The sequence below is a fragment of the Stenella coeruleoalba genome (assembly GCF_951394435.1).
Source record: "Stenella coeruleoalba genome assembly, chromosome: X".
Taxonomy (NCBI): Eukaryota; Metazoa; Chordata; class Mammalia; order Artiodactyla; family Delphinidae; genus Stenella; species Stenella coeruleoalba.
Window position 1 is genome coordinate 17,331,845 of NC_137152.1, and position 12,214 is coordinate 17,344,058.

The 12,214-nt window shown below is 43.5% G+C and overlaps 1 protein-coding gene and 1 pseudogene across 3 annotated transcripts in view; both read right to left on the reverse strand.

Annotated features, from left to right (window-relative positions):
* Nucleotides 1-12,214, reverse strand: part of APOO (apolipoprotein O) — a 59,457-nt gene that overhangs the window by 31,271 nt on the left and 15,972 nt on the right. For both annotated transcript variants that reach the window (XR_013825653.1, XM_079910047.1), the window contains exons 2-4: nt 5,559-5,666; nt 4,123-4,242; nt 359-413 (exon numbers count right to left, since the gene is read on the reverse strand). Coding sequence is in view for 1 of the 2 variants with exons in the window: in XM_079910047.1 (XP_079766173.1) it covers nt 359-413; nt 4,123-4,242; nt 5,559-5,666 (283 nt within the window). In the remaining variant the exon portion in view is untranslated. The remainder of the gene's footprint in view (nt 1-358; nt 414-4,122; nt 4,243-5,558; nt 5,667-12,214) is intronic.
* LOC307180170 (peptidyl-prolyl cis-trans isomerase A-like) lies at nt 10,809-11,338 on the reverse strand (annotated as a pseudogene). The gene is made up of 2 exons: nt 11,307-11,338; nt 10,809-11,246 (listed from the first exon to the last, which is right to left on the reverse strand). The product of its transcript is annotated as a peptidyl-prolyl cis-trans isomerase A-like (transcript).

Sequence of the window (12,214 nt, forward strand, 5' to 3'; positions counted from 1 at the left end):
CTGAAAACCTATAGATGAGTTAGGACATTGCACCTGGAGACAGATTTAAAGAAAGAAAATCCAGTGTATCTGCATCTGCTAGGCCAACAATCCTAATGATCTTGAAGAGACTTACCTGAGTGTTTGGGGACACTAGTTCTCTGAAATCTGATGAAAAAAATAGATTCTCTTTCCAGAAAAATCCAAATAGCTCTAAAATTCTACATACAATTTTAAGGAATTCACAGATCTCCTGGAGCCCATCCATGGCCTCTCAGTTAAAGAATCCAATGTCAAAAAACAAAAAAACCAAAAAAAAACAAAAAAAAAGAATCCAATGTCAAACAAACTGATTATGCCTAATTAAAAATCGACTTACCTAACCCCCACTGAACCACACTTTGCATCTTGGGCTTAGTTTGGGAGTACATTTCCTAAAAAGATGAGAAAAAAAAAGAATCAATAGGATTTGCTGATTAGAAAGTAGCAATAAATATATTTGTCTTTACTGAATAAATTATCATGTTATTAGCACTTTTGAACAAAGGGATATACTCTCTACCTGGGTTTTTTGCGTTGTTTTTCCTTTTCTAATTTCCCCTTCACCACAAATTGCTCAGCAGAATGGCTTATTATTGCCACAGGAAGCAAACATTTCAAGTAGAGTGGTTTCAACAACCCAGCCTTTTCGTTCTTCTATTGAAATTGAGGAGGACGAAAAAAAATCAATCCCCTTGATAATTAAAGTGGATATTCTTTCCCTGTGAGATTAAATCATTCATATTAAGTCTATTTCCTGATTTGCCATGATTTTAGAGCCTATATCTGAAAACTGCCCATTTGAAGCAGGAATGACCAGCTTTAATGGGACAAAGGAGTCTCTATCCAGGTTTGGAGAAACATTTACCCCAATTGAGCAAATGAAGTATTTAACATTCTCTTAACCACAACAGTAAAAAGGCTTTGTACATGAACATCAGATGATCCTAAAGAAAGCAAGGGACTACTTCAAAAAGTGTACAGTAAAGATGGGAAAAGAGATATGTGGGTATCAGAAGATATCAGAACCTGCTGTCACATGGAAAAGGATTTGTTTATTTTAATTCAGTTCAAGTCAGAGCAAGTTATCCTAATACTGTTAAATGGCCTTAAATAATAAGTGCTGAATTTGGCGGAGGACATAAAGAACATTAAAAAAACCTGAGTACTGCTTCATTAAAATCCATTATTAGTTTTTTTCTGCACATGAAAAGAGAAAAACTACAGATCAATGTCTAGACTGACTGCCCACTTCTTTTGCTAGCATAATCTGTTTACTATGAAGAAAAATTAAATCAGCTCTTGAAGAAAGGGACTAGAACTTGTAGGCCTGAAAATGGAGCCAGGAATGAGAAAAATTTTCATTCATGAAGACTTCAATCTATAGGAAAATAAAACCAGTGTAATCACACAAAAAAGCTTTTTTTACATATAACTAGTACAAATAAACATGTTGATAACTATTCTGAGGGGTTTTGTTGCACTAAGCATCATGCACAGATGAAAATGTAAAAACCAAAAAGCAACCTTGGGTTGAAAGGTAGAGATAAAGTACGTTTATAACCACAAAAAAAAAAAGAGCGAGAGAAATAACAGTAGTCATGCCTACATGATACAGAAATATTTGCAAATGTGCTGACCTTATCTTAACCACCGGCAGATGGTTTAAAAATCTTCTAGTCCATTCTCTACCTCTGCGGCTTTATTCCTGTCCTGCCCCTAGGTTCTTCAGAACCTTTTTTTTTTTATATTCCATATATATGTGTTAGCATACAGTATTTGTTTTTCTCTTTCTGACTTACTTCACTCTGTATGACAGACTCTAGGTCCATCCACTACAAATAACTCAATTTTGTTTCTTTTTATGGCTGAGTAATATTCCATTGTATATATATGCCACACCTTCTTTATCCATTCATCTGTTGATGGACACTATGTCCTGGCTATTGTAAATAGAGCTGCAATGAACATTGTGGTACATGACTCTTCTTGAATTATGGTTTTCTCAGGGTATATGGCCAGGAGTGGGATTGCTGGGATGTATGGTAGTTCTATTTTCAGTTTGGTTTTTTTTTGTTGTTTTTTTTTTTTGCGGTACATGGGCCTCTCACTGTTGTGGCCTCTCCCGTTGTGGTGCACAGGCTCCGGATGCGCAGGCCCAGCGGCCATGGCTCACGGGCCCAGCTGCTCCGTGGCATGTGGGATCTTCCCAGACCGGGTCACGAACCTGTGTCCCCTGCATCAGCAGGCGGACTCCCAACCACTGCACCACCAGGGAAGCCCCTATTTTCAGTTTTTTAAGGAACCTCCATACTATTCTCCATAGTGGCTTGAGGACACGGGGAGAGGGAAGGGTAAGCTGGGACAAAGTGAGAGAGTGGCAATGGACATATATACACTACCAAATGTAAAATAGATAGCTAGTGGGAAGCAGCCGCATAGCACAGGGAGATCAGCTCGGTGCTTTGTGGCCACGTAGAGGGGTGGGATAGGGAGGGTGGGAAGGAGACACAAGATGGAGGAGATATGGGGATATATGTATATGTATAGCTGATTCACTTTGTTATAAAGCAGAAACTAACACACAATTGTAAAGCAAGTATACTCCAATAAAGATGTTAAAATTAAAAAATCTTCTAGAACAAGAGAATAAAGTTTAAGTGTGTTACAACACATTATGTATAAAGTCTTTAGGTATTTCATAACTCAATAATATGGTTACGGTACTTTAGTATAATGGCCTGATTTATGCTATTTTCTTTCTAAATTGGTGAACAAAAGTTCAGCATTGGCACAGACAGTGGAAATTAAAAATTCTAAAACAAGTTCTGGATGAAAATTGAGTTTATCATCTCAAGCAAAGTAAATCTAGACCACGTCACACACATCTACATTCTTTTACTTTGTCATCAGTTTTCAAAATCAAGATCAAGTGTGGCAAATATACATATCAAAGCCCACGAAAACATTCTGTAGACTGTAAATTTTGGTTTCCAATGTTAAAAATTGCACACATGCTTTCATGAACATAATGACAAATGCCTGATTTAAAACCTGAGCAGTAAAAGTCAATCTGTACATGCAGATCTTTGGTCACTAAGGGAAACAGTTAAGTACTCAAGTATGTAATTCCACCCTGTTGTAGTTATCTACCCTCCTATTATAGCATTCAAAATCCTCTGTACCCATTCCTGTTTAAAGGGAAATCCTGGGATTTCCCTGGTGGCACACTTGTTAAGAATCTGCCTGCCAATGCAGGGGACACGGGTTTGAGTCCTGGTCCAGGAGGATCCCACATGCCGCAGGGCAACTAAGGCCGTATGCCGCAACTACTGAGCCTGCGGTCTAGAGCCCGTGAGCCACAACTATTGACACTGCGCGCTACAACTACTGAAGCCCGTGCACCTAGAGCCCGTGCTCCGCAACAAGAGAAGCCACCTCAATGAGAAACCTGCGCACCACAACGAAGAGTAGCCCCGGCTTGCTTCAACTAGAGAAAGCCAGCATGCAGCAACGAAGACCCAACACAGCCAATAATAAATAAATAATTAATTAAAAAATAAAATAAAGTGGTACTGACTTGCAGAATCTCTGTGGGGAGAGAAACTTCCTAATTTTGATATAAATGTTTACATAGTTCCAGCCCCATATCCTCCCCTGGTGGACAATAATGTTTTCATAGCCGCAACCAACAAGATAGGCACCATGGGGGAATTCCCTGGCGGTCCAGTAGTTAGGACTCGGCGTTTTCACTGCCGTGGCCCATGTTCAAGTCCTGGTCGGGGAACTAAGATCCCACAAGCCAAATGGCCTGCCCAAAAAAAAAAGATAGGTACCATGGGCCTCTGCTCTCTAGTCAACGTGACACAGGCTGCCCAGTGGGAGGGAAACTCTCTCTGCAGCTATGGCGACAGCTGCCACCAGGAAGCTAGGGCTCTCTGCTCCACTCCAGAGATGGCACTGATGAACATTTTTAAGTCAGGCACTCTTAAGTTGGGGCCCCTTATTGTGCCTTTTTCTGAAAACATGCAGCCAGTACAGACTTTTTACTACTGACTCTAAACAGAAATGCATTCATTCCATTTTCAGAACAGCTCTCTGTACCTGACACCAACTTGTATATGGTTCGCAATAATGTCGGAGATGGGAGATGCTTTCTTCAAGTTGGGTCCTTGGCTCTTCCACATATTTAGACTGACCCTCAGGAACAGAGTAGAGTGAAAGCTGCAAAGATTGAAAAACAAAATAAAAAGAAATTAAGAAGTGTATACAGTAATGAAATAACAATCAATTATTAAATTTGTAATAATTCACAAACTACAGTGAATAAGGGTTATGTGCACCCTGAACCTTGCTTCAGACGATCTTTGCACCTTAATCAATAAGGACAAGGCCAAGAGAGCAGGGCTATGAGGTGTCCTAGCCTCCCCCAACCCTACTCATAGCAGATAAAGTAGTCCCCTTTTACCCATTTTATATATTAGTATTTGTTATTTCATCTTAGATTTAGTTTGGAAAAAGGATTCTATTACTATAAATGGTGGGTCGGAGGTGGGATAGGAAAAAAAAGCTTGAGGATAACTGAATAGCATATGACTTAGCTCTAGTGATCAGTCTAGTGCTAATCAAAGCAGAATAGCAGGTTTGTTCCCCACCAGAGAGGAAACATTTCACAGCCACCACTGGCTGCCTTCTTCACCCTCAAAAATGCCACTGTCTCAAGGCCTGAGAAGAAGAGAGTAAAGAGCAAAAAAACAAGCTATTTAGCTTTAGGTAAACACCATTCAAGTAACCCTGACCATAACTGAAGGTAGATCTTTATGACACTTTACTCAAAGTCAAAAGAAACCAAATATCTAAAATAATCAGTGGGAAGTATAGACAAAAAGGAATGTAAACAATGGAGAGATGATTTCCTGTTTTTTTTTTTTTTTTGCTGTATGCGGGCCTCTCACTGTTGTGGCCTCTCCCGTTGCGAAGCACAGGCTCCGGATGCGCAGGCTCAGTGGCCATGGCTCATGGGCCCATTTGCTCCGCGGCATGTGGGATCTTCCCGGACCAGGGCACAAACCTGTGTCCCCTGCATCGGCAGGCGGACTCTTAACCACTGCGCCACCAGGGAAGCCCTGATTTCCTGTTTTATTTATTTAGTATTTATTAAGCATCTACTTATGAGCCTCTAATCCAGCCAAGAAGCAGGATGAACCCTGGTCTTTAATTTCTTAGGAGAGGGAAAAATGTGAATGTTTTCCTGGCTTGATAAGCAGTTTGGAAGCAGGCAGATCACTTAGAAGTGACTTGTGCTTGCAATCTACTGGGACAGAGCAGATTCCCCACTAAAAATCTAGGAAATATTCCTTAATTATGCCCTTAGCTAAGTACCATTAATTAAAGTTGAAAAAGCCATAGTCTAGCAGCTTCCCACAAGGAAGCACTATTTCCTCCTTTTAAATATCTTCTGAATTGTCCTATCTTCCTGATATTCAATTTGTATGCTTCCCATAGTAAGCAAATCACATATTCAAAATGTATCACGTTACCTCATTAACCTTCACAGCAGCTTTGTGAGATGAGTCCTTTTTTGCTGATGCATAGACTTTGAAGGTGAGCAGGCTCAGGCTGGCCGGCCCCACAGACCTCTGAATTACCTGAAACACAGAAACAATCTTAAGCCTTCTCTCAGTTCTACAAACTGAAGGTACATAACGTGGGCACATTTGCAACCTCAGCCACTCCTGCCCTGAGAGGCTTATTGCGCGTTATGAGAAATGTATTCCCAAAGTTTTATGGAAGTCAGAAAAAAAAGAACATGTTCTCGTGGACTTAAAATTCCAGGTCACCTTTATCTTCATTTCCAAAACAGTAGTTCCTGAGTTTTCTACTTAGCCTTTCAAGGAAAATAAAAGATACACCTCCCCTACCCTCCCCAATAACAACAGGGGAAGGAGATTTTTTTTTTTGGCTGCATTGGGTCTTCGTTGCCATGCACGGACTTTCTCTAGTTGCAGCGAGCGGGGGCTACTCTTGGTTGTGCTGCGCGGGCTACTCATTGCAGTGGCTTCTCTTGTTGTGGAGCATGGGGTTTAGGCGCACAGGCTTCAGTAGTTGTGGCACACAGGATCAGTACTTGTGGCTCTTGGGCTCTAGAGCGCAGGCTCAGCAGTTGTGGCACACGGGCTTAGTTGCTCCGCGGCATGTGGGATCTTCCCGGACCAGGGCTTGAACCCGTGTCCCCTGCATTAGCAGGTGGATTCTTTAACCACTGCGCTACCAGGGAAGCCCGGGAAGGAGTTTTTAATGATCTCACCTAGTAATTCATTGAACAGGGTGAAGATTCTTTCGATAATTCCAATAATCAAACTTTGAGCAGCTCTCCCTTTCCATTCCCACTCAGAACCCCTCTCTCCCAGCCTCAGTTCCCAAACTCAGTCTCTTTCTGTGCCTTGCTCTCCCTGACTAGGTCACTCATGCCCATGGCTTCAACATGAAGCGTGACCCCTAGATATGCAGCTCCAGCCCAGAGCTCTCTCCTGAGTTCCCAACTCATTTATCCTATTACTTCTGGACATTTCCACTTGGATGGGACACAAGCTCCCTACACCAAGAACACCCAAAACCAACTCATCAGGATCCTGTCTGTGCCTCCAAGTCTATACTAGGCCTGATAGGTGAATGTGTGCTGTGGAATCTAGAAAGTTTTAAAAGTGACACATTTTAAAAATTAATATACAGCACTTGACCATCTTGCATCCTTACCCCAGAAATGCCTCCTCTTCCTCTACTTCTTCTCTCAGGAATGATGCCGCCATCCAACTAGACAACCCAATCGGAAACTCTGAGGTCATCTCCACTGCCTCCCCCCACCATCCTATTGGTCATTAAGTCCTGTTAATTCTGCCTATTAAATACTTAATTCACTCTCTCCTCTTTATCTTCTCCTGTACAATCTTCCCTTGGGCCCTTGTTTCTTTCCTGGATTGTTTCAACAGCTTAATTCTAAACGTTCACCTGGCCCTCTGATGACTCAAACCACCACAATGCAAAAGAATGATCTTTCTGAACTGCAAACCCGAGTATCTTCTATCCTTATTTGAGATCCTTTGGTATTCATTACCTAGGACTTTTATGTGAGCCAAACAAGGCCCATTTATGATCTGACCCCAACCACCTTCTTAACTTCATCTGTCACTCTGCCTTTTCCCACAAAACTTGAACTCCCTATATTTCTCCCATGCTGCTTCCCAGCCTCATGGGTTCACACATGCTGGCTCCTCTGCCTAGAATGTTCCATATTTGCTTTGCCTTTCTGCACAATTGCCTAAGAGCATGGAGACTTATTGCTTTTCTTTTCTTATTTATCCATTTATTTATGTCTATCAAGTTCTCCCTCCCAAACTGGAAGCCCTTTCAGGATGGGGCTGTGTCTTACCCTGTATTCCTCATGTCTATAACTGTGCCTAACACATAAGAAATGCTCAAGAACTGTTTAATGCCTGCATGAATGGACAGAGAGAGGCAAAAAATAAATGACTGGTTGACTTGTTCTAACTACTTAGGCATGATTTGGCATCACAGAAATCATATTCCTGAGATCTGCAGTGCCCGTAATGTGAAAGACTTCGCTACTCTGTAATACTCACAAAACATATAATGCTAGATAAAACCTAAAAAGGTCTGTTGAAATGTATGCCTTGGGCTTCCCTGGTGGCACAGTGGTTAAGAATCCACCTGCTAATGCAGGGCACATGGGTTCAAGCCCTGGTCCGGGAAGATCCCACGTGCCACGGAGCAACTAAGCCCGTGCGCCACAACTACTGAGCCTGAGCTCTAAAGCCCGCGATCCACAACTACTAAGCCCAGGCACCACAACTACTGAAGCCCGCACACCTAGAGCCCGTGCTCCGCGACAAGAGAAGCCACTGCAGTGAGAAGCCCATGCACTGCAATGAGGAGTAACCCCCACTCGCCTCAACTAAAGAAAGCCCGCACGCAACAACGAAGACCCAACGCAGCCAAAAAAAATGAATAAAATAAAAAAATTTTTTTAAATGTATGCCTGAAGTCGCACACAAAAACAGAAATACCCATATTTCAGAAGCAAATAAAGAGCTAGAAGCTATTTTTAAAAGGAGTGGTTATTACTTAAACTGGTTTAAAAATAACACACCCTAAAGCATTAAGTGGAATACTTAAAAGATATTTATTTCCAGGCAATATTGCCACGAACTTTTTTTGCCTCCAGGATAAAGGTTAGTGAGCCACTGCTGACAGTCAGTGTGGTCCCTCCCTACTTCCCAGGAGAGGGCCTATGAGGCTGCTGGTATCTACAGGTGCCAACTCACTGCTCTCTGCCTTCTGGGTTTGTCCACAACCTACTGACAACACTGCTTAAACTGGGGACTTTCCACTGAGCCAGCTGGCAGGCACCGCCCCAACTTTGTTTCAGATTCCCTTTCTTACTGTCAATAGCTGGTGCCCCACCCCTTTTCCCATTTCCTCATCCAAGCATTTTGGGTTCATGTTGTCCCCTTTTTCATCCTCATTTGATATAATGCCTTGTGTTGACCTTTTAAATTCTTTTCTTTTTTTAATAAATTTACTTATTTTTGGCTGCGTTGGGTCTTTGTTGCTGCATGCAAGAGCTCTTTGGTTGTGGCGAGTGGGGGCTACTCTTCGTTGCGGTGCGCAGCTTTCTCATTGCAGTAGCTTCTCTTGTTGCGGAGCATGGGCTCTATGTGTATGAGCTTCAGCAGTTGTGGCTCGTGGGCTCCAGAGTGCAGGCTCAGTAGGTGTGATGCACAGGCTTAGCTGCTCACTGCATGTGGGATCTTCCCGGACCAGGGATTGAACTCGTGTCCCCTGCACTGGCAGGCGCATTCCTAACCACTGCGCCACCAGGGTAGTCCCCAGATACCTTTTTGAGTTAGTGTTTTTGTTTCCTTTTGATATATTCCTGGAAGTGGAATTGCTGGATCATATGGTAGGTCTATTTTTAATTTTTTTTGAAGAACCTCCATACTGTTTTCCATGGTAGCCGCACCAATTTACAATTCTATCAGCAGCGCACAAGGGTTCCCTTTTCTCCATATCCATGCCAGCATTCATCTCGTCTTTTCTTTTTTAACATATATATTTATCTACTTATTTTATTATTTATTTTTGGCTGTGTCGGGTCTCAGCTGCAGCATGCAGGATCTTCGTTGCGGTGCACAGGCTCTTTGTTGCGGGGCGTGGGCTTCTCTCTAGTTGTGGCATGCAGGTTTTCTCTCTCTAGTTGTGGCTCTCAGACTCCAGAGTGTGTGGGCTCCGTAGTTTGCAGCATGCATGCACAGTAGTTGCGGCGCGTGGGCTCAGTTGCCCCACAGCATGAGGGATCTTAGTTCCCTGACCAGGGATCGAACCCACGTCCCCACATTGGAAGGCAGATTCTTAACCACTGGACCACCAGGGAAGTCCCTCATCTCTTGTCTTTTTGATGATGGCCATTATAACAGAGGTGAGGTGGTATGTCATGGTGGTTTTTCTTTTTAAAGAAGGTGTTGCGGGTAGGAGTTTATTAATTTATTTATTTTTGCTGTGTTGCGTCTTTGTTTCTGTGAGAGGGCTTTCTCTAGTTGTGGCAAGCGGGGGCCACTCTTCATCGCAGTGTGCAGGTCTCTCTCACTATGGCGGCCTCTCTTGTTGCAGAGCACAGGCTCCAGACGCGCAGGCTCAGCTGTTGTTGCTCACGGGCCCAGTTGCTCCGCGCCATGTGGGATCCTCCCAGACCAGGGCTCGAACCCGTGTCCCCTGCATTAGCAGGCAGATTCTCAGCCACTGCGCCACCAGGGAAGCCCCATGGTGGTTTTAATTTGCATTTTCCAAAAGACTTGTGATGTTGAGCATCTTTTCATGTACCTTCTGGCCTTTTGTATATCTTATTTGGAGAAATGTCTACTCAGGTCCTTTGCCCATTTTTTAATTGGGTTATTTTTTGGTTTTTTTTGCTATTGAGTTGTATGTGTTCTTTATATACTTTAGATATTAACCCCTTATCAGATATATGGTGTGCAAATATTTTTTTCCTGTTCTGTAGGTTGTCTTTTCGCTTTGTTGATGGTTTCTTTTGCTGTGCAGAGGTTTTTCAGTTTGATGTAGTCTCACCTGTTTATTTTTTATTTTGCTGCTTGTACTTTAGGTGTCATTAATTTCTACTTTATTTTTCCCTCTTGTCCATTTTTCTAGTTTTAATATTATGCTAAGACTGCCCTTTTATTGCCCAAGTTGTTTTCTTCATCTCCCTCTTCTCCTGTTAGTCACTCCCATTCCACAGCAAGAACTGTGGCCACAAGGGTGGTAGCACTCAAGAAAGGTCCCTCTTGCAGTTGCCCTTTCCGTTTCCTGCAAGCCCTCAACAAACAAAGCAAACAAAAACCAAACATAAAACCAACCTCACCCCCAGAGACTTGGGAGATCCAGAGATTAACACTCCTCAGGGCCACAATTCTCTCTGCAGAGGTATGCTTCAGGGTTTATCAATCTCAGCACTGTTGACATTTTGAGCTGGATCATCCTTTGTTGGGAGGCTGTCCTGTGCACTGTAGGAGGCTTAGCAGCATCCCTGGCCTCTACCCACTAGATGCCACTGCCAACCACTCCCAGCCATAAGTCAAAAATGTGTCTAGACATTGTCAAAAGTCTCCTGTGGGGCATCCTCCCGCCTTGAGAAGCACCAATTTACATGAATAATTATTATTTTCTGATATCTCTCACCATCTAGATTTTTTTTTAAGACAAAACACAAGTCAAATTTATTGTGAGATTTGTCCACAGTCAGCAGTGGTGATCTTCTTGCTGGTCTTGCCATTCCTGAACCCAAAGCGCTCCATGGCTTCCACAATATTCATGCTCTCTTCCACCTTGCCAAAGACCACATGCTTGCCATCCAACCACTCAGTCTTGGCAGTGCAGATGAAAAACTGGGAACCGTTTGTGTTGGGGCCAGCATTTGCCATGGACAAGATGCCAGGACCCGTATGCTTCAGGAGGAAATTCTCATCAGCAAATTTCTCCCCATAGATGGACTTGCCACCAGTGCCATTATGGCATGTGAAGTCACCACCCTGGCACAGAAATCCCGGAATTATTCTGTGAAAGCAGGAACCTTTATAACCAAAGCCTTTCTCCCCAGTGCTCAGAGCATGAAAGTTTTCTGCTGTCTTTGAACTTTGTCTGCAAACAGCTCCAATCTGTTAACATAGCTTTATGGATTGGATGAGCAGTCACTTCTTGGTTTCCAGGCCCCTTACCTCGAAGGAGACACGGCCCAAGGGCTCACCATCGATGGCAATGTCAAAGAACACGGTAGGGGGCTTCCCTGGTGGTGCAGTGGTTGACAGTCCGCCTGCCGATGCAGGGGACACGGGTTCGTGCCCCGGTCCGGGAAGATCCCACATGCCGTGGAACGGCTGGGCCCGTGAGCCATGGCCGCTGAGCCTGCGCTCCGCAACGGGAGAGGCCACAGCAGTGAGAGGCCCATGTACCGCAAAAAAAAAAAAAAAAAAACAAAGAACACGGTAGGGCCGACCATGGTTGGGCTGCGTGGGAGGTTCTGGGGTTACGGCGTCTGCAAATCAGCCACCATCTAGATTTTAAGATCTGTGGCCTTAAACCTAATACACAGTGATAGAAATCAGAATAGTCGATGCCTGGGAGGTGAAGTTTGCATGGGGTAGACTTACTAAGAAGGGGGCACAAGGGAACTTTTTGCAGTGACAGAAATGATCTATATCTTCATTGGGTGTGAGTTACAGAAGGTGTATACACTTGTCAAAACTCAAATTGTTGCACGATCTGTACAACGTACAATCTGTGCATCTCACTGTATGTAAATTACATGTCAAAAAAAATCCACACACACCTAAACCATGTTAAGTTTATGCCAAAATATGGGTGGGAACTGCAGGTCAAGGGTCATTCTTAGGAAGGAGTCAGCCATACACCTGACCATGGTAAGGATCTAGGTGGTACTGACCTGTGCAATGGAAACTCACAGGAAGAGCCTGGGTAAAAGATCCACAGGCAGACAAGCCTGACGCTGATGCACTACCCAGCATCTTGGGTGGTTCACTTTCTTTTCTGGCATCAAAGAGGGCTCCTCATAGTGAGAGACTACCCCATCCTGCCTTGACCAGACGTTATCACAAACGGGGATTTC